General features: G+C 45.1%; 2 protein-coding genes across 5 annotated transcripts in view; one reads left to right on the forward strand and one right to left on the reverse strand.

Annotated features, from left to right (window-relative positions):
* Positions 1-22983, forward strand: part of nyap2a (neuronal tyrosine-phosphorylated phosphoinositide-3-kinase adaptor 2a) — an 84828-nt gene that overhangs the window by 29729 nt on the left and 32116 nt on the right. For all 4 annotated transcript variants that reach the window (XM_082502158.1, XM_082502160.1, XM_082502161.1 and 1 more), the window contains one exon: positions 20268-20381. In XM_082502158.1, the coding sequence (XP_082358284.1) occupies positions 20268-20381 (114 nt within the window). The remainder of the gene's footprint in view (positions 1-20267; positions 20382-22983) is intronic.
* LOC309688067 (uncharacterized protein) lies at positions 3986-5215 on the reverse strand (the record flags this gene model as incomplete). Its single annotated transcript, XM_082503497.1, has 2 exons — positions 3986-4173; positions 4204-5215. 2 exons carry the CDS (start codon positions 5213-5215, stop codon positions 3986-3988), a joined length of 1200 nt encoding a protein of 399 aa, XP_082359623.1.

Below are 22983 nucleotides of genomic sequence, written 5' to 3' on the forward strand. Positions count from 1 at the left end.
ACAAGGTGTGTCCTAGGATGCTTAAGGCGTGTGCTGCTGAACTTGGGGAGCCGCTACAACGAGTCTTCAACCTCAGTCTGCGACTGGGGAGAGTGCCCGCCCTATGGAAGACATCCTGCATCGTCCCGGTCCCCAAAAAGAACCGGCCCAATGAGTTGAATGACTTCCGACCGGTGGCACTGACGTCACATCTTATGAAGACTCTAGAGCGACTCTTCCTCAACCTCCTCCGACCACAGGTACAACATGCCCAGGACCCACTACAGTTTGCATACAAGGCGGGTGTCGGAGTGGAGGATGCCATCCTGTACCTCCTACACAGAGCCCACTCACACCTGGATGGGGGAAAAGGCACGGTCAGGATCCTGTTTCTTGACTTTTCCAGTGCCTTTAATACCATCCGGCCCTGTATGCTTCAAGAAAAACTGAACAGGATGGAGGTGGACCCCTGCCTGGTGGCTTGGATCTCCGACTACCTCACCGACAGACCACAGTACGTCAGGCTGAAGGACATCACGTCTGACACAGTGGTCAGCAGCACAGGAGCACCACAGGGAACTGTGCTGTCCCCTCTTCTCTTCACCCTGTACACCTCTGACTTCTGCTACAACTCTGAATTATGCCATATTCAGAAGTTTGCAGACGACACAGCCATCATGGGGTGTATCTGGGATGATCAGGAAGAGGAGTACAGAAGTCTGGTGAGGAACTTTGTCGCATGGAGTCACACAAACCACCTGCAACTCAACACCTCAAAGACTAAGGAACTGGTTGTGGACTTCGGGAGGTCCAGAGAAGGTCCACTACCGGTTCAGATAGAGGGGGAGGAGGTGGAGGTGGTCAACAAGTACAAGTACCTCGGGCTGTGGGTGGACAATAAACTGGACTGGTCATGCAACACAGAGCACCTGTATAAAAAAGCCCAAAGCCGACTGTACTTCCTCAGGAGGCTGAGGTCTTTTAACATCTGCAGGAAGCTCCTGAGGATGTTTTACCAGTCAGTGGTTGCTGGAGTACTTTTCTATGCTGTGGTGTGCTGGGGGAGCAGCACAGCAAAGAAGGACTCATCCAGGCTGGAGAAACTGATCAGGAGGGCTAGCTCTGTGGTCGGCATGAAGCTGGACACTCTGGTGACAGTGGCAGAGAAAAGGACATTAAAGAAACTGCTGGACATTATGAACAATGCTGGGCATCCTCTGCACACGGCCATTAACAACCAGAAGAGTCTGTTCAGTGACAGGTTGCTTCTCCCAAAGACAAGAACTAACAGACTTAAAAACTCCTTTGTCCCACACGCCATCAGACTGTTTAACTCCTCCCTGGAGGGGAGAGGGAGGGGAAACAGGAGGACAAAGGAGGGGGGAACAACTAAGCTGTAGTGCCTCTTCACCTCACTGTGCAATACCTTGTGCAATACTTTTGTAAATAGTCAACGGTGCAATAGACTCAATACTTGAAATGTGCAATTCACTTGTATTTTTATTTTTATTCCTATTTATTCTATTTATCCCCTTCGTATATTTTATTTATATTGTCTCTGTATTTATATATATGTGTGTGTGTGTGTGTGTGTGTGTGTGTGTGTGTGTGTGTGTGTATATATATATATATATATATATATATATATATATAATATTCTGTAACTCTGTAACTTCTGTCGGTGCTGTGCTTTTTTGGAAATCGAATTTCCCAGAGGAACCCACCCGAGGGATTAATAAAGTTCTATCTAATCTAATCTTTACTCAGTTCTTACCATACAGTCACGCATTGAGTTTTGTGCCTGGCCGCCTGGTGGAAGCCTGCCGCTTTACTGGATCCAGTTTCCCTTTACATTCAGAGCGTCCTCTGCAATGGCCTTCTTCCCTTACCGGCAGAAAAGTGCTAAAATACCGTCACTGCACATAGGAATGATTTCCCAACAGTGTACTCAAACCGCCGTCCCTGTGGACCGAACACAGGCCTGGGCCGGCTTCTCCCCAACTGCGTGCTCGAGCCACTGTCCTTGTGATGAGCCGTTCCCAACACAAGCCTGGGGTCTCAAACCACCAGGATTTTTCCCGACGGTGGATTTTAATTACCGTCCCTGTGCTGGACAAAAACCCGAACACAAGCCTGGGGTCTCAAACCACCAGGATTTTTCCCGACGGTGGATTTTAATTACCGTCCCTGTGCTGGACAAAAACCCGAACACAGGCCTGGGGTCTCAAACCACCAGGATTTTTCCCGACTGTGGATTTTAATTACCGTCCCTGTGCTGGACAAAAACCCGAACACAAGCCTGGGGTCTCAAACCACCAGGATTTTTCCCGACGGTGGATTTTAATTACCGTCCCTGTGCTGGACAAAAACCCGAACACAGGCCTGGGGTCTCAAACCACCAGGATTTTCCCTCCGGAGACTCGAACTCCAGAGTCGGCCAGCGTTCCCCCCCTCGGCCAGACAAACACTCTCCATGACTGTATACAAGTTAGCTACAACTCACCCATCTGCAGGAGTCCCCTCAAAGTCGATGGTCTCAGTGGTGGCTGAAACCCACGGCTCCGTGACTCCTCCATTTCCTTTTCTTCAACAGCTGGTAGGACAAAGGTACCTTTTTCCTCAGGGGTGAACCGTTGTTCAGCGACCACACGGATCACAACCCAACCCCAATTAAAAGGGAATCGTAATAGGCAAAGCATGAGGTAATAAAGGCATGAATAACAGTCTCCAAATTGTGTTTGGAAATTACGTTCTTTTGAATTCTTTTGGCAGCAAAGAAAGACTAGACCCAGAGTGGTCAAAACTCAAAAAATGATCTTTATTTTACATTTCCGGAAATGAAGAACTGCGGAGACGAGCACGCATCCACAGCTCTGACAAAATCACAAGGTGTATATATAGTTCGGCTACACACGCTAAGTTTCGATAAAAACAACTCTGGAGTGCACTCTGCTTAGTTTCACTTTTGTCACGGCGGGTGAGGAGAGCCGTGTGAAAATAATAAATGAGGATCCAATCGCAGGCAGTAGTGGAGAAGTGAAGGTGGTTTATTGAACACGAAATAAATATGGACAAACAGCAAATGGAGCACGAACTAAACTAGACTGGAAACAACTAAACTACAGAGCACAAACCTGGACAAGAATGAGAACGAGCAGAGGAGATGGACAGCAGGGAGAACACACGGGTGAGACATGGTGGATACACAGATGGACCAGCAACTACAATGACAGAGAAACACAGGGGAATTACACACAGGTGGTGGACACAGCTGGGAATAATCAACAAGACGAGACAGAGGTAAAACTGAACACACTCACATGAGACGCAGACCTTCACAATAAAACAGGAACACAAGAAACCATCACACTAAGACGCAGACTCGACAGAGAGAGAGACAGAAAATGACACATGGAACTAAACTAAACCTGCAAAAACATGACAACTCAAAATACTGGGTCAAACTGACCCACAACCATGACAGTACCCCCCCCCCCCCCCCCTCCAAGGGCTGGCTCCCGACAGCCCAAAATAAAAAAAACAGAGCACCAGACCAGGGCAAGCGGAGGGGGTCCAGGAAGGAGGGTCCGAAACAAAAAACAAGGAGCACAAGAGTCCAAACACAAGAAAACAGTCCAAGAACACAGGAAAACAGATCAAAACACAACCAAATCAGAGCTCAACAAGAGTCCAAGAAAAGTTCAGGGGGTCGACCCGGGGGTCGACAACACAAGGACCAAGACAGTTCTGGAGGCCGGCCGTGCACACAGCAACGGCGGCAACGGGCAAACAGTTCTGGAGGCCGACCATGCACACGGCAACGGCGGCGACGGGCAAACAGTTCTGGAGACCGACCACTTGGAAGGCAGTGGCGGCCACTGAGCAGGTCCGGAGGTCAGCCGCGATGCCAGCGGCAGCAACAAACTCTTTCCGGAGGCCGTCCCCGAAGTCCATGATGCCAACTTAGAGGCCCGGAAAACGGCCGGCAGAGGCGAGGCGGAACGGGTCAAGCTGGCTCTGACGGCGGTGTGGCAACCGCAGGACCAGACGGGGCAGGACCAGACGAGGCAGGACCAGACGAGGCAGGACCAGACGAGGCAGGAACAGACGAGGACGAAGGCGGAGCTGAAGCTGGACCAGACGAGGACGAAGCCGGAGCTGAAGCTGGACCAGGTGAAGATGAAGACACGGAGGCTGGACCAGGCGTGGATGAAGACACGGAACCTGACGGCAGCGGGACGGCTGCGGAACCTGACAGTGGTGATGCTGCAGGAGGTGATGTGGATGCAGGCAACGGTGTAGAAGTCACAGGGGATGATTCAACAGGTGGTGGCTGAACAAACCTCCCTGGACCGTCAGCAGACATGAGGATGTGCTTGCTGGGTCCTCCAGGACCCCCAGCAGACGAGGCGTGGTGCTGGGTGGGCTCCACGGACCCACCAGCTGACTTGGCTTGAAGCTGGACGGGCTCCTCGGACCCACCAGCTGGCTTGTCTTGAGGCTGGATGGGCTCCTCGGGCCCTCCAGCAGACGTGGCATGAGGCTGGACGGGCGACTCGGGCCCTCCAGCTGACGAGGCAGGACGCTGGCTGGGTTCTCCCAAACCCCCAGCAGACGAAACTTGAGGCTGGCTGGGTTCTCCCAAACCCCCAGCAGACGAAACTTGAGGCTGGCTGGGTTCTCCCAAACCCCCAGCAGACGAAACTTGAGGCTGGCTGGGTTCTCCCAAACCCCCAGCAGACGAAACTTGAGGCTGGCTGGGTTCTCCCGAACCCCCAGCAGACGAAACTTGAGGCTGGACGGGCTCCTCGGGCCCTCCAGCTGACGAAACGGTAGGCTGGATGGGCTCCTCGGGCCCTCCAGCTGACGAAACTGTAGGCTGGACGGGCTCCTCGGGCCCTCCAGCTAGAGCAGACACTGAAGTAGCAGGTACGGAGACCTCTGCCAGTGTGGACACTGGCTGGGACTGAGCAGCACAGTGGCTAGACTCAGGCAGCAACAGTGGGATGCAGTCCTCAGAGGGCTTAAAGTGTTCCCCAATACACTCAGCAGAGGACGGAGGCGGACGGATGAACTCAATTGAACTCTCAGGGGGTGCTGAGAGCTGAGACTGTTCTGGTGAGCTCTCCAGTGAGGCTGCTGGCGCTGGCGTCTTGACCTCTAGGGATCCAGAGTTGGCTGGTGACTGACACCCAGCCTCTGGGGAGGCCCTAGAGGGAGCAACTGTCTCTGACATGGCCAGCTTAAGAGAACCAGCAGATGTTGTGATGAAGTGTGTTCCCTGCTTAGAATGAGACAGTGAGGATGGTGGCTGAATGAGTGAGTGGGTAGGCTGCTGAACTGGTGGCAACTGAGCTACAGGTAGCGAAGTTGTAACAGGTGGTGGAGTGGCTGGCTGAACTGAGGGCAGCTGGGCTGCTAACTGTGTTACAGGCCCCACATTAACTTGTGGTGAAGGTGTGGATGGGAGAACATGGTCAGGAAGGACTGTTTCAGTGAGGTTTACAGCTTCCCCTGAATAGACCAGTGCAGATGAAAAATAGTCCCAAACGTTTTCATTCTCTGAATTCATAATGCCAGGCTCAGTAATTCCAGGCTTGGCAGCAGCAAAGCGGAATCAGTCATTAACACAGGACGTGGGCACAGGAAAGACAGTCTTAGAAGCAATAGCCATAGATGAAGCAGAAAAAACACTATTATCTTCGGTGGAAACGCAAAAAATAGTCCCAGAATAAATAGTCCTTGTATCCGACAAAGCAGAAACAGTGTCCCTCTCACTCACCACTGCCGGTTGTTTACATGTCCCGACATCCGGCTGTGGGGTGCCACGCCGACAGTGCAAACGTCGCTTCTTTCTTGGAGACCGCTCGACAGGCCGGGTAATCCCTCGTCCGGCGGTTCAGACGGCACGTCCTCTGTTGAAGCGAGCAGGCGAGCGGTAGCGGCGGGGGGGTGTAGGTGAAGCTCGTGAGGAACAAAATTCTGTACGAGCGGATGCAGTGAGTCCAATAACCAGGGGTAACTGGAAATAAGGTGTTGTAGGTTGGCTTCCACAGTGTAAAGAGACGCTTCTCCCTCATGCTCTAACAGCTGGTAAATCAATTTAGAAGCAGAGTCGATAACGGCCTCCTGAAGCTCCCTAGGTGGGGTGACTGCCGCTGGATCCATATCTGGCTGGTCCGTACTGTCATGGCGGGTGAGGAGAGCCGTGTGAAAATAATAAATGAGGATCCAATCGCAGGCAGTAGTGGAGAAGTGAAGGTGGTTTATTGAACACGAAATAAATATGGACAAACAGCAAATGGAGCACGAACTAAACTAGACTGGAAACAACTAAACTACAGAGCACAAACCTGGACAAGAATGAGAACGAGCAGAGGAGATGGACAGCAGGGAGAACACACGGGTGAGACATGGTGGATACACAGATGGACCAGCAACTACAATGACAGAGGACACGACTTAAATACACAGAGAAACACAGGGGAATTACACACAGGTGGTGGACACAGCTGGGAATAATCAACAAGACGAGACAGAGGTAAAACTGAACACACTCACATGAGACGCAGACCTTCACAATAAAACAGGAACAAGAAACCATCCCACTAAGACGCAGACTCGACAGAGAGAGAGACAGAAAATGACACATGGAACTAAACTATCCATCCATCCATCCATCCATTCGCTTCCGCTTATCCTTTTCAGGGTCGCGGGGGGCGCTGGAGCCCATCCCAGCTGTCATAGGGCGAGAGGCAGGGTACACCCTGGACAGGTCGCCAGTCTGTCGCAGGGCCAACACACAAGGACAGACAACCATTCACACTCACATTCGCACTCACATTCACACCTAGTGGCAATTTGTATTATCCAATTAACCTATCCCCACAAGCTGCATGTCTTTGGAACAAAAATAAACCTGCAAAAACATGACAACTCAAAATACTGGGTCAAACTGACCCACAACCGTGACAAATTTCTGTCTGCACCTCCTGTGCTCTGCAAAAGCATGCAGTTTCCTGTCAGCCTGCGACCTAGTTTATACTCAAAGTTGGCCCTCTCTTATTAAAATACATAAAACAAAATAATCAGCAAATAAGCACTAAGAATATATATTTAAATCCTAAAAAAAAGGCTTGACCTTTGATAGGCATCTGATTAAAAGCCAATTTTACCACCCCGTTTACATGACCATCAAAGGTAAGTTCGGAATCAAAATTCACACCAAGATTTACAATTGAACATTTCAGATGAGAGGCCAAAACACCGAAATCAGCATCTGGAGAAACAATACAGCGATGCGGGCCACATAAAATTGCTTCCGTTTTATGGTCATTAAAATTAAAAAAGTTATTTGCCATCCACAGTTTAACGTCACTGAGACAGTCAAGTAAAGATTGACAGGGAGAAGTATCCAGGTGCACAGGAAGCTCACAGCAGGCGATGATAAGGCATCCTGCTTTCCTTCCTCCCCGCTGTCCTCTGCTGGAGTGTCTAAGGACTTGTTTATCCATAGTGGTGGACCAGGATATAATGCTTTATTGTGGCTGTCACTGTTGCACTCATCACATTTTAATGTAGCTTTGCAGGTGAGGGCAAGATGTGTGGATGATGACCAGCATCTGAAACAAATCCCTTGCTCTTTTAAGTAGGCTTTGTTACTCAATAGTTTTGAATCTAAAGCCACAGCATTTCCTCGGTGGGTGAGGCTTGTTCCTACATAGCAGACAGGTTTGGGCCAGATCTGGTGTCAAGCTGGCACTGCTGGCTGACTTCTGGCATGGTAAGTGGTATGTCATCCAGATATGGGCCAGGCCTGGCATAGATGGGACTGTTTTTGTGATGGCATGCCATATCTGGTCCGATTATGATTTGGTGTATGTGGCCCAGGCTCATAGAAAACAGGTCTGGGGGCGGGTCTGGCATCAAGCTGGCACTTCTGACTGACTGGTGTCATGGCAGGGTGTGTGTCAACCAGATGTGGGCCAAGTCTGGCAATGATGGCACTATTTAGGTTTATATCTTCCTATTGTTGTTAGAAGACCCAAATGCCATGTTGCAATACTATACTTCTATGGTAGCCAACGTTTCAAATGCAGGTTTGACAGGTCTGTGAGTGTACACTTTATCCAAAACCTAGTGAGGGTTTACTCATGTTTAAGATAAGATAAGATAAGATAAGATAACCTTTATTAGTCCCACACGTGGGAAATTTGTTTTGTCACAGCAGGAGTGGACAGTGCAAAAGTTACTGGCTCTTCCAGTCTGCATGTCAATGTAGTTAGGAAGCACTCAATTTAGAGCAATTGTGTGATTGGGTGAATGTGGCATGTTGTATAGAGCACTTTGAATAATCCAGGAGAGTAGGAAAGTGCTATATAAGAATCAGTCCATTCACTGTCTGAACAGAGTTTTGTCACGTTGCTTTTGCACTATTATGTTCCAGCACATGTTGTTATTACATGGCTTGATTAAGGTATACATTAGGCTGACATCTGGGGCCAGAGTTGAAACTGTTCTGGGCCAGCACAAGGCCAGCAATGTGTCTGAAACTGGCCTTGCATTGGCCCATGTGTGGGCCACCTCTGGCAAACCAGATCTGGGCCACCAAAGGGCCGTCATTCTTTACGGTATGTGGGCCATGTTTAAGCACATTGTATGGCCCAGATCTGGGCCATACCAGTTTTGCTATGTGGGTTATGGATGGGACAATATTTATCTGGTTCATCTTTAGCCGTTACCTTCGGATCTGCAGCTGAAGAGACAGTAGTCTTTTGCACTAAAACTGGTTTCCTGAATGTTGCAAGCTTTAAGAAGGCCTCTCTAGCTTGGGAGAATAGTTGCTTGGAAGTGCAAAGCTGGGATCGTTCCCTGTTTTAGCTTGGTGGCAGATAAACTGAGTAAAGAGAAGGGAGGATAGGATGTATGATACTCTTCCTTATACTTGGATCCTTGAGAAACCCATTTGTCCTGCACATTGTAAATGGTAAATGGCCTGTATTTGTATAGTGCTTTTACTAGTCCCTAAGGACCCCAAAGTGCTTTACACATCCAGTCATCCAACCATTCACACACACATTCACACACACAGTGTGTGAATGTGATGGCAGCTTTTCTACATTGGGGCCAATGCCATGAGCGGTGTCCAGGTAAAGATAGCCATCCTCCTTAGCTGATAGTAGCTCCATTAGACCAAGATCACCAAGTTCTCTTAACTTACGATTGTCCTTCTTTGAGATTTTAGGAAAGCTGTCCAGTTTCTCAAACAAAGAACTTCCTATGACCTCAGGGGCACCGTAACATTCATCCAACCTGTCCCAAGTCATGTTTAAGGTTGCTTTAAGGCTGGGTTGCCTACCTGAACTGCCCTCATATGCCTCACATACTCTGACGACTCTTTCCCAAGCCATTTCAACAGCAAGTTCAACTCTTCAATGGCTGTAAGGTCTAAATCCTTTATTGTGTTAAGGAAAGATGACCTCCATGCTCTGTGGGTTTCTCGACAGTCATCAAATTTTTACAAACCAGTACTCACAAGCTCTTTCTGTGCTAAATACTTGTCAATGCCATGTCCATCATACCTGCAGACTCTGGATGCACACTCTTCGTCGGTGGACTAGCTGCATATCGCGGAGTGACAGACCTTGCCCTTTCCTGACATTTGTCACTATATGGTTCCTGCAGGGTTGCCTGTTTTTTAATATGGGGAGACGTTTGTCTTGTAGTTGGACAGGTAAGTTGTTCTTCGGCATCCAGTTGCGGAGAGTAGGAATGCTGTTTAATACTTTCATTGTCCTCCTCCTTCCAGGTGTTTTGAGAACATTGCGTCGTAAAGCAGGTGGGGTGCTCTGGGTTCTGGTCATGTGCCAAGTGCAACGTCGTTTCAGATTGTTGACTAAGACGTGTGGCCTGGTCCCTACCATATTCACTTACACGTTCATTCAAAGTTTTGCTGAGTGGCTTTTCTTACTGCAACGCTCCTCACCCAGATGTTCTGCTGATGCCTCCAATATCTCTGTCTGGGCAATGGCAGCTGGAGCCTCTTTTCCAGATGCAGGGCATCTAAATTAGCCTCCAATCTTGCTTTGTCGACTTTGATAGCAATTTCCCTTTCTGTAAATGTTGCACGTGCTTTTGCAGCTTCTACTAACGGTCTTGCTCGTGCTGCCTCAACACCCGCAGATGATTTTGATGAGCGTGTAGAACTAGAACACCGGGAAGTTTAATCTTTAACTGCTTCATCTTTAATGCTCAGCGATTCCTTCAGTGAATGTGTCACAACCTGGGCCTCTGACCCAGCGCTCTGAGTTTATTTTTGTATCTTCTCATGTTAGCTTTGTGATCACGTGTTAGTCCTATTTAGTTTAGGTTAAAGGCAGTCATTATTTATTGTTTCCTTGGTTTCAATGTTTGGATTCTTGTCTAATTTATCATGTGTTTTAGATCTGTGAGCTAAGTGTTGTCATGTCTAGTTTCTTGTTTTATTTTGAAGTAGATTGCATGTTCTGGGTTCATGTGGTTAGTTTTTCTCTCCCCTGTGTTGTCACTATGTTTGATTCTAGTCAGCTGTGTCCTCATGTGTCTCCACTTCCCCTGATCACCTCATGTGTGTATTTAAGTCCTCAGTCTTCCTGTATGACGTGCCATAAGGGACATTATTACTGAAATGCTCTCACACACACTACTGAAATACACTCACGCACTCCACTGAAACCAGTGGCATTTCCGCTGAACAGGAAGTTGTTTCCTGACAAGGAAACTGATGGAAAAAGTGGTATATTTCAAAACACTATAAGGATGTCTACTCAGCAACCTTGCTAGTACAGCAGTCCCCAACCTTTTTTGCGCCACATAAACGATATAAAAATAAAAATAAACGATAATACCATGAAAACCATAAATTTCAAACTCAAGCCTCAACTCTTGTGACCCGGTACCAAACGACTCACAGACCGGTACTGGTCCAGGACCTGGGGGTTGGGGACGGCTGTGCTTGTAGCCTAAGTGAAGCAGCCGCATTACTTAACAATATTTTTAGCTTCCTTGAATCAAGGAATGGATTCAAGGTGCAACAGGGAATTCGGCAAGTATGTCTTGTTTCCCCTAAGCTTTTTATATTGGCAACTCAGTTGTTAACACTATTAATCAAAAATTCTAACGACATACAAGGAATATCAATTTTTAATAAAGACTTCAAAATAAGTCAATTCACAGATGATACATCTATTTTTTTTAAAAGATAAATACATGGTAGAGAAAACTAAAGCTTTTCGTTTATCTCTCAGTATCAAAAAATGTGAACTTCTCCCGATTCATACAAGCTCTGACTCCTCAATAGCTTTGGTTAGAGTTGAATCTAAAGTTAAATATATAGGGCTAATAATATCTAAAAAAAAAAAAAAAAAAAAAAATTAGCAGAAAAGACACCAATATTTCTAACTGTATCATGGAGATGAAGAAATCACTTAGCCACTGGCTAATCAGAGACCTCGCTATTTTTGGCAGAAACATTCTATCTAAAGCTGAAGGCATCTCCAAATTGATTTATCCTTGTCACTCTCTATATATCTCCTCTAAAAGCATTAATAAGGCTAACACAGTTATTTTCAAATTTTTGTGGAGGAATAAAACCCATTACATAGAAAGATATCAGCCTGTGAAGGAATACAATAAAGGTGGTATCAAAACTCCAGAATTAGAATTTATGGTTGGCACCCTTAGAATTAAATGGTTAAAATCTTGTCTGTCACAGCCAGACTCTACTTAGCTCCACATCCCATGATCCTTGTTTAATAAAATAGTATACAGGATTAGAATTTATTTTGAAATGTGATTTTGCGGTAAATATAATCCCCATAAAGATATCAAACTTTCCAAAACAGACTTTGCATTTTTGGGAAAATGAGATTTACCCACAACGTCTCCCCATAATTCAACCTTATGGAATAATAGGGTAATAACACTTAATCAAAAATCAATTTTCAAGAGTGACTGGTTTGAACAAAAAGATTATATTCATAACAGATTTGTTGGATGATAACGGTGTCATTCTAAGTTACACAGACCTTTCAGAAAAATATTGTCTAAACTGTTCTCAAAGAGAATATAACAAATTTTGTGAACTGGTCCCACTGCCTCTGCTTCATTTGATTAAAATTTTTATGATATACAATAATTTCTCATCAGTGCTCCCAAATTTATTGCCAGGGCAATGTCAGCTGTTTGATAAAAATGCAATAAGAAATTTGTTAGTAGTTTCTTCAAAGACAAAATATTTCATAGTTACAACAGAATGGTGACATGGCATGGTTCTAATTTAGTTATTTCATATACACTGGATAAAGGATACTAAAAATTTATGAAATAGCCTATTCTACCTAAAGTTAAAGAAACACACTTTAAACAAAATTAATCCTGTGGCAGAATTTCTAAAAAAAGAGATTTGGCTTTGAGGTGGATCAGTGAAGCGCAGTTTGGATCTTCTTTTGCTGCTGGTTCAGTCAATATTGTTAGGAGAGAGATAAAACTAAAAGCTTTAGAATCTGTGCAAAACCAGCATGCAAACAAAGCGCGGATCCACCGACAGATCAGAATCAGTGAGCTGTCGGCTTTCAGCCTTGACCGTGTCTGTGCCGTCGGGTGAGAAAGACGACATCTCACTGATTCTGATCCGCGGGTCCGCGCTGTGTGTTTACGTCTTTGTGCAGAAGCCGTGTTCCTGCTCTCATTTACTGTCTTAGCTGTTTGGTGGTTGTTGAAATTTTGTGAGGTTTCACCTGAGATTCTGGCATTTCGGGCAAAATAAATTTCTGTTAAAAAATCAATTCATGATTTTAATGAATCGATTTCACGTTATCCAAGCCAGAATCGATTTTAATCAATAAATCGATTATAAAAACCCACCCCTAACTAACAGGTTGCTGAGTAGACATCTGTGTAGTGGTTTGTTTGAAATCTACCACTTTTTCCTTCAGTTTCCTTGTCAAGAATTAACTTCCTGTTCAACTGAAACGCCTTGGTTTTTCAGTTGTGTGTGTGAGAGCGTTTCAGTAGTGTGTGTGAGAGAGTTTCAGTTGTGTGTCTGAGAGCGTTTCAGTTGTGTGTGTGAGACCGTTTCAGTAGTGTGTGTGAGAGAGTTTCAGTAGTGTGTGTGAGAGCATTTCAATTGTGTGTGTGAGAGCTTTTCAGTAGTGTGTGTGAGAGAGGTTCAGTTGTGTGTGTGAGAGCATTTCAGTAGTGTGTGTGAGAGCGTTTCAGTTGTGTGTGTGTGAGAGCATTTCAGTAGTGTGTGTGAGAGCGTTTCAGTTGTGCGTGTGAGAGCATTTCAGTAGTGTGTGTGAGAGCGTTTCAGTTGTGTGTGTGTGAGCGTTTCAGTAGTGTGTGTGAGAGCGTTTCAGTTGTGTGTGTGAGAGCGTTTCAGTTGTGTGTGTGAGAGCGTTTCAGTAGTGTGTGTGAGAGAGGTTCAGTTGTGTGTGTGAGAGCGTTTCAGTAGTGTGTGTGAGAGAGGTTCAGTTGTGTGTGTGAGAGCATTTCAGTAGTGTGTGTGAGAGCGTTTCAGTTGTGTGTGTGTGAGAGCATTTCAGTAGTGTGTGTAAGAGCGTTTCAGTTGTGTGTGTGTGAGAGCATTTCAGTAGTGTGTGTGTGAGAGCGTTTCAGTAGTGTGTGTGAGAGCGTTTCAGTTGTGTGTGTGAGAGTTTCAGTTGTGTGTGTGAGAGCATTTCAGTAGTGTGTATGAGAGCATTTCAGTAGTGTGTGTGAGAGCGTTTCAGTTGTGTGTGTGAGAGCATTTCAGTAGTGTGTGTGAGAGTTTCAGTAGTGTGTATGAGAGCATTTCAGTAGTGTGTGTGAGAGCTTTTCAGTAGTGTGTATGAGAGCATTTCAGTAGTGTGTGTGAGAGCGTTTCAGTTGTGTGTGTGAGAGTTTCAGTAGTGTGTGTGAGAGCATTTCAGTAGTGTGTGAGAGAGCGTTTCAGTAGTGTGTGTGAGAGTTTCAGTAGTGTGTATGAGAGCATTTCAGTAGTGTGTGTGAGAGCTTTTCAGTAGTGTGTATGAGAGCATTTCAGTAGTGTGTGTGAGAGCGTTTCAGTTGTGTGTGTGAGAGTTTCAGTTGTGTGTGTGAGAGCATTTCAGTAGTGTGTGAGAGAGCGTTTCAGTTGTGTGTGTGAGAGTTTCAGTAGTGTGTATGAGAGCATTTCAGTAGTGTGTGTGAGAGCTTTTCAGTAGTGTGTATGAGAGCATTTCAGTAGTGTGTGTGAGAGCATTTCAGTAGTGTGTGTGAGAGCGTTTCAGTAGTGTGTGTGTGAGAGCGTTTCAGTAGTGTGTATGAGAGCATTTCAGTAGTGTGTATGAGAGCGTTTCAGTAGTGTGTGTGAGAGCGTTTCAGTAGTGTGTGTGTGAGAGCGTTTCAGTAGTGTGTATGAGAGCATTTCAGTAGTGTGTATGAGAGCGTTTCAGTAGTGTGTGTGAGAGCTTTTCAGTAGTGTGTGTGAGAGCGTTTCAGTAGTGTGTGTGAGAGCGTTTCAGTAGTGTGTGTGTGAGAGCGTTTCAGTAGTGTGTATGAGAGCATTTCAGTAGTGTGTATGAGAGCATTTCAGTAGTGTGTGTGAGAGCGTTTCAGTTGTGTGTGTGAGAGTTTCAGTAGTGTGTATGAGAGCATTTCAGTAGTGTGTGTGAGAGCGTTTCAGTTGTGTGTATGAGAGCATTTCAGTAGTGTGTATGAGAGCATTTCAGTAGTGTGTGTGAGAGCGTTTCAGTAGTGTGTATGAGAGCATTTCAGTAGTGTGTATGAGTGCATTTCAGTAGTGTGTGTGAGAGCGTTTCAGTTGTGTGTGTGAGAGTTTCAGTAGTGTGTATGAGAGCATTTCAGTAGTGTGTGTGAGAGCTTTTCAGTAGTGTGTATGAGAGCATTTCAGTAGTGTGTGTGAGAGCGTTTCAGTAGTGTGTGTGTGAGAGCGTTTCAGTAGTGTGTGTGTGAGAGCGTTTCAGTTGTGTGTGTGAGAGCGTTTCAGTAGTGTGTGTGTGAGAGCGTTTCAGTAGTGTGTGTGTGAGAGCGTTTCAGTAGTGTGTGTGAGAGCTTTTCAGTAGTGTGTGTGAGAGCGTTTCAGTTGTGTGTGTGAGAGAGCGTTTCAGTTGTGTGTGTGTGAGAGCGTTTCAGTTGTGTGTGTGTGAGAGCGTTTCAGTTGTGTGTGTGAGAGCGTTTCAGTTGTGTGTGTGAGAGCGTTTCAGTAGTGTGTGTGAGAGCTTTTCAGTAGTGTGTGTGAGAGCGTTTCAGTTGTGTGTGTGAGAGAGCGTTTCAGTTGTGTGTGTGAGAGAGCGTTTCAGTAGTGTGTGTGAGAGCGTTTCAGTAGTGTGTGTGAGAGCTTTTCAGTAGTGTGTGTGAGAGCGTTTCAGTAGTGTGTGTGAGAGCTTTTCAGTAGTGTGTGTGAGAGCGTTTCAGTTGTGTGTGTGTGAGAGCGTTTCAGTAGTGTGTGTGAGAGCTTTTCAGTAGTGTGTGTGAGAGCGTTTCAGTTGTGTGTGTGTGAGAGCTTTTCAGTAGTGTGTATGAGAGCATTTCAGTAGTGTGTGTGTGAGAGCGTTTCAGTTGTGTGTGTGAGAGCGTTTCAGTAGTGTGTGTGAGAGCTTTTCAGTAGTGTGTGTGAGAGCGTTTCAGTTGTGTGTGTGTGAGAGCTTTTCAGTAGTGTGTATGAGAGCATTTCAGTAGTGTGTGTGAGAGCGTTTCAGTAGTGTGTGTGAGAGCGTTTCAGTTGTGTGTGTGTGAGAGCGTTTCAGTAGTGTGTGTGAGAGCATTTCAGTAGTGTGTGTGAGAGCGTTTCAGTTGTGTGTGTGAGAGCGTTTCAGTAGTGTGTGTGTGAGAGCGTTTCAGTAGTGTGTGTGAGAGCGTTTCAGTTGTGTGTGTGAGAGCGTTTCAGTAGTGTGTGTGTGAGAGCGTTTCAGTTGTGTGTGTGTGAGCGCATTTCAGTTGTGTGTGTGAGAGAGTTTCAGTTGTGTGTGTGAGAGCGTTTCAGTTGTGTGTGTGAGAGAGTTTCAGTTGTGTGTGTGAGAGAGTTTCAGTTGTGTGTGTGAGAGAGTTTCAGTTGTGTGTGTCAGAGAGTTTCAGTAGTGTGTGTGAGAGCGTTTCAGCAATAATGTCCCTTACGGCATTTCATATTCCTGTGTTCAGCGTCGTGTTGTCTGTCATCTCTCAGTCATAGAGTGTCATAGGTTTTTGTCTTCACTATGTTTGATAGTTACTCAGTGTTCATGGTTTCTTCATAGTTTTTTCACTGAGTTTCATAGTCTTTTAGTTACACAGTGTTCACATTCCTCTTTGTTTTCTTAGTTTCATGTTTTGTCTGCAGCCATCTAAATAAAGCTCGCTTTTGGTTAAAAACACGTCACGTCTCCTGCAACGCCTTTCTCTCTGCATCTGCATCTGGGTCCTGAAGTCAAACCAATCCGGCGCACCCTGCCGTGACAGAAGGGCTTCTCCTACATTTTTTGTCCATGTTCTCTGCAATCTGCTGCAATAGTATAGTTTAGCCATCTGGGTATTCGTCTTTTCACTGTACTGCTCTCCTTGTGTGTGTGCATATGTGCGTATGTACACAATTCAGCAGCCAGCCAAACTCCATTCAAAAGGATACGGGAGTCAGGATATAGCATCCAAGCTCCAGGTGACTTATTTTACATTGCACTACCATACACCATTGCATCACAGTGAAAAGACAATGCTTTTGAAGGCATAAACAAGAAAGAGGATTGCAGCAGACAATTACAGGAACCCTTCAACTTACACTGAACAAAAATATAAACGCAACACTTTTGTTTTTGCTCCCATTCCCCATGGGATGGACGTAGAGACCTAAAATTCATTCCAGATACACAATATAACCATCCCTCCCAAACAGTGGTCACAAATCAGTCCAAATGTGTGGTAGTGGGCACATCTGCTATATTGAGATAATCCATCCCACCTCACAGGTGTGCCACATCAGGATGCTGATCTGACATCATGAGTAGTGCACAGGTGTACCTCAGACTGCCCACAACAAAAGGCCACCCTGGAATGTGCAGTTTTTTGCGCTATTGGGGGTCTGGGGACCCAGAACCGGTCAGTATCTGGTGTGACCACCATTTGCCTCATGCAGTGCAACACATCGTCGCATGGAGTCTATCGGGGCGATCGTGGCTCAAGAGTTGGGAGTTCGCCTTGTAATCGGAAGGTTGCCGGTTCGAGCCCCGGCTCGGACAGTCTCGGTCGTTGTGTCCTTGGGCAAGACACTTCACCCGTTGCCTACTGGTGGTGGTCAGAGGGCCCGGTGGCGCCAGTGTCCGGCAGCCTCGCCTCTGTCAGTGCGCCCCAGGGTGGCTGTGGCTACAATGTAGCTGCCATCACCAGTGTGTGAATGGGTGGATGACTGGATATGTAAAGTGCTTTGGGGTCCTTAGGGACTAGTAAAGTGCTATATAACTACAGGCCATTTACCCCAACTAACATGGCTGACTTCTTGTTCTTGGTCAAAGTGCATGCACATTAACAACAATTTACAAGGCCCAGTAGGGGGCACTAAACTCAAGGCAGAACAGACCTCCAAGCCCATTGTTCAGTAAGTGGTGCTAGTTTCAGTCATTGTACAAATGTCCTGTTTATAAGGTTTGAACCTGCAGTCACCTGATCCTGATGAACCGTTTCTCCTACTGAAACGTCCAGATGAACAGAATCAACTCTGTGGGAGTTCCTCACTTGGATAATTGAGCATCAAGACAATTACATTTAATTTTTAAATTACAGTTCATCTAATGCCCCTGAAAAGCTCTTAGCTTTACTATCATTTCTGAGTTAGCTCTCATTTTTTTCTCTTCCTGGAAATGCAGCAGCTATATCTTTAGCTAGCAACTCACTGCAAAGACTGCACACAAACAGTTTGTGTGTTTGCAGATATTTGTTAAACTCATAAAAACATAGCATTTGAAATTACCTGACACTTAAAAAAAAGTTACTCCCTTTATGCTTGCTCCTCTTCTATACCGCTATCCAGATGCTGAAGCACCACAGACACTGCACCTGCAGTCGCTCCGTAACCCCTTTAACTTACACCTCTGGGACATTTGAAATGTGGTGCTCAGAGATTCCAAGTGCTCTGACACTCAACTCCTTTGTAAAGATGGACGTGGGTCTGCTATGGTGAAAGTACGTCTTAACATGGACAACAAAAAGATCACAGAGTTATTTCTTGAGATAAAACAGACTACATGCCATAAACGAAAGAGCAGGTCAGATGCACTCATCTTTCACAGCAACTATCTGAATGTTCATTGGCAGAATAAATATGACTGTCTTTAGGCAGGGGTGGAATATATTGCATAGTATATTGTGTATAAGAAGAAGTGGACTGCAAATTGATAAGCTGCATGGTTTGGTTTGATAATAGGTTTAATGGGTCAAGGTCTGATGTCACAGGAACTGAGTGTTTCTTTACTTCCTCTGCAGCTTCTTTTGCTGCTGTAGACAAATACCAACAAACAACATACAACTGCAAAGTGTATATCTCCCCTTACCTTAGTCTTGAAGTGCATATTTATGTCTTACTCTTCCTATATTTATTGTTGTTATTTTGCACTGAATGAACTGGAGCCTCATCATCTCGTCTCTCTATACAGGGAGTGCAGAATTATTAAACAAATGAGTATTTTGTCCACATCATCCTCTTCATGCATGTTGTCTTACTCCAAGCTGTATAGGCTCGAAAGCCTACTACCAATTAAGCATATTAGGTGATGTGCATCTCTGTAATGAGAAGGGGTGTGGTCTAATGACATCAACACCCTATATCAGGTGTGCATAATTATTAGGCAACGTCCTTTCCTTTGGCAAAATGGGTCAAAAGAAGGACTTGACAGGCTCAGAAAAGTCAAAAATAGTGAGATATCTGGCAGAGGGATGCAGCAGTCTCAAAATTGCAAAGCTTCTGAAGCGTGATCATCGAACAATCAAGCGTTTCATTCAAAATAGTCAACAGGGTCGCAAGAAGCGTGTGGAAAAACCAAGGCGCAAAATAATGCCCATGAACTGAGAAAAGTCAAGCGTGCAGCTGCCAAGATGCCACTTGCCACCAGTTTGGCCATATTTCAGAGCTGCAACATCACTGGAGTGCCCAAAAGCACAAGGTGTGCAATACTCAGAGACATGGCCAAGGTAAGAAAGGCTGAAAGACGACCACCACTGAACAAGACACACAAGCTGAAACGTCAAGACTGGGCCAAGAAATATCTCAAGACTGGTTTTTCTAAGGTTTTATGGACTGATGACATGAGAGTGAGTCTTGATGGGCCAGATGGATGGGCCCGTGGCTGGATTGGTAAAGGGCAGAGAGCTCCAGTCCCACTCAGACGCCAGCAAGGTGGAGGTGGAGTACTGGTTTGGGCTGGTATCATCAAAGATGAGCTTGTGGGGCCTTTTCGGGTTGAGGATGGAGTCAAGCTCAACTCCCAGTCCTACTGCCAGTTTCTGGAAGACACCTTCTTCAAGCAGTGGTACAGGAAGAAGTCTGCATCCTTCAAGAAAAACGTGATTTTCATGCAGGACAATGCTCCATCACATGCGTCCAAGTACTCCACAGCGTGGCTGGCAAGAAAGGGTATAAAAGAAGAAAACTAATGACATGGCCTCCTTGTTCACCTGAGCTGAACCCCATTGAGAACCTGTGGTCCATCATCAAATGTGAGATTTACAAGGAGGGAAAACAGTACACCTCTCTGAACAGTGTCTGGGAGGCTGTGGTTGCTGCTGCACGCAATGTTGATGGTGAACAGATCAAAACACTGACAGAATCCATGGATGGCAGGCTTTTGAGTGTCCTTGCAAAGAAAGGTGGCTATATTGGTCGCTGATTTGTTTTTGTTTTGTTTTTGAATGTCAGAAATGTATATTTGTGAATGTGGAGATGTTATATTGGTTTCACTGGTAAAAATAAATCATTGAAATGGGTATATATTTGTTTTTTGTTAAGTTGCCTAATAATTATGCACAGTAATAGTCACCTGCACACACAGATGTCCCCCTAAAATAGCTAAAACTAAAAACAAACTAAAAACTACTTCCACAAACATTCAGCTTTGATATTAATGAGTTTTTTGGGTTCATTGAGAACATGGTTGTTGTTCAATAATAAAATTATTCCTCAAAAATACAACTTGCCTAATAATTCTGCACTCCCTGTATACTGTACTGTATATGGCAGAGATGACGATAAAGTTTACTTTGACTGACTCTTCAGGACTTACTGAGTTGATGTTGTTGTGCCTCTGTAGGAGATGGCAAGTCCAGACATGACAGTAAAGACAGAGATGGACAGTCGAGTCCGGTTTCCAGCAGGATGGGGAGGTCATCTGTCAGTCCCACCATGATGCTGACAGGAGGAGGAGGTGAGTCAGAAAGCAACATCACTGACTTCATGTTTAAGGAGTTTAACTATGAAGAGAAGAGAAAGGTCTGCTGAACATTGTGTCAGTGTGTCTTGAGAGAGAGAGATGTTTTTTACAGTTGTAGCACTCCAACTTCATGCTGCCATTTACAGAAACTTCAAGACAGGTAAAATCAGCTGAAGGACCGTGTTTGCGCTGATATTTTTATGTGCAGCATGTTTTCAGTGTGATAGATTTTGTATGTGCAGCTTGTTCCTGAAAGTAGTGGATGAAGCCCACTTGGTGGGAGTTGTTTAATCAGCCTCAATAAGCAAGCAGAAGAAGACACTCTGCCTGTCATTTGGAGTTATTAAAAGATATGGAGAAGTTCTCAAAACACAAAAATGAAGATAAAAGTGACATTGGAAAATATAGAGCGATGGAGAGAGTACAACCATGCAGCGATTAAAGCTTGGAAGTACTCACATTACTTTGAGTTTGATTCTGTAAAAAGTGACAGAAACATTAGCGTCTGCAGTGCACTCTGCATGGGAAGAAAACTTCTTTCTACAGCGAAAAATTAAATTTCAAATCTGAGCGTGCAGCGAGCGGGCTGCCACGGGAATGTGACACTCACAGAGAAACCCCCAGATGCCCCCACTGACATGACTGCTGTGGGCAAACCTCCACCCGCCCCACTCCTGCTAAACAGGTGACTATAGAAGTGCTGCTGAATCTTTGATTTAATTTATTTTCGACTGTGTTTTACTTGCATCTATTTGAAAGAGTGTAAACACAAAACATTTTATTTTATATGCTGGAATATGCAAAAAATAAGTTTAAATGTTAAAGAATTTCTTCAAGTCAAAGACTGTTGCATATAATTTAATTTTGCTTGATGCATAAAGTTAAAAGATTAAAACTAATGAAACAAGTTTATGAAGAGACTTTTTCATTAGATTCAGTTTGATATGATGGATTATGGAGAAAAAAATAGAATTGGGCTGAAAGGTCTGTTGCTTTATATTACATATTCAGGTTGTGTATCATGTTTTTAAAAAGTAACTGAGTAATAAGTTACTAATTACATTTGAAAATAAGTAATCAGTAATGTAACAGGATTGGTTTTTTGGAGAAGTAATAAGTGACTAATTACATTTTTTTTTAGTAATTTGAACAACACTGGTCACGAATGGTGCATTGTTTCTGGCTTTTGTACATTATTGCTGGGACAGCAGTTTACATGAAGACATGCTGTTTTGTGGAGAGCTACCAACACGAGCCATGACTCAGGAGAGTTTCCACTGCATTGACAACTACTTATGGGGATTTCATTTTTCTGGCAGTGGGGTAAGGTGTGTCAGCTACTAGCACCTGCTTAACTCTTATTATTTTACTTCCTGATCCCCACTTTGCTGTTAGACATGTATGTTTGGGGGCCTTTAATAAGTATGACACTTAAAAGATGTCCAAGGTAAGAAGACAAACTGAGAAGAAAACTGCTGCTGAGAGTGGCGCTAGTGCTGCCCTGAACCCGGCGCTTGTCGCCTTGCTTGAACAGCACAGAACAGCCATAGCTGCAGATGTTAAGCCTACATCTTGATGTAATTAATGGTAAGCTGGACAAGATGGACTAAATGTGAAGGGGGAGAGAGGGGGAGAACAAACTTTTCAAAACTAAACTTTCTGACTTGGAGAGCAGAAGCAGAGGGCCAAACATTTGTCTGGTGGGTTTGCCGGAATCAGTGGATCTGGGTCCACAGCAAACTGAGTACTGTGGACACAAGCTCCAGTTCTAAATGGACTACAACGCAGACTTCGAAAATCAGCGAGCCCAGTATAAGGATGTTATGGCCGAGTTGTATAGGAGAGGCCTCCAACCTTCCCTATTCTTCCCCGCCATACTTCGGATTACTCTTCCAGATGGAAATAACCGTCAACCGGAGTCAGTTGATGAGGCTACCCACTTTATTTAATCCTTTGAGGAAGACCAACGCTCTCCATCCTGAGGTGGCTATTGTAGCCGGTCAGTGCACTCACCTTAAATCACCAGTATAATAGGTCAGACTGGTCTGCGCAGCACCCTCGATCTGACTGATACTGTACAGCCGTGCCGTTAGTATAGTATTGTGTTCTTTGCTGTTCATTTTAAGGAAAACTTGTTTGTTGTGTGGTTGCTTTGGTCTTGTTGTGTTTTGTTTCTCTTCTTCATCACCTTTAAATATGGGCCCTGCTTTAAGTTTAGGGGTTAACGTTTAATGGTGCAGGTACAAGGCGTACGTGGTAGTGGTACGGGGGAGTACTTAGCTAGTATGGGAAGCGAGCAGGGGCTTAGGCAGTTGCTGTTCAATGCAACCTGCTGAGGTAATATTGGTGGTTGGTATTGTTTTAGTTCCCTTTACGTTGTGGCATGTTATTGTATTTTATTTCTCGGGTGGGGTTAGTTTTCATGTTTTTTTTGTTGTTGTTGTTTTTGGGCTGTAAGTTTGTGAGAAAGATCTGCAGGTTGGATCCATTGTTGCTCACAGATGAACAATTTGTCTTTAATATTTCTTGTAAAATTAAAACGTTACTTAGTGAGAATGGAACACCTGGTATGCCAAACAGGACGGTATGGGAGGCT

This window comes from Aulonocara stuartgranti (assembly GCF_965226115.1).
Source record: "Aulonocara stuartgranti genome assembly, chromosome: 14".
Lineage (NCBI taxonomy): Eukaryota > Metazoa > Chordata > Actinopteri > Cichliformes > Cichlidae > Aulonocara > Aulonocara stuartgranti.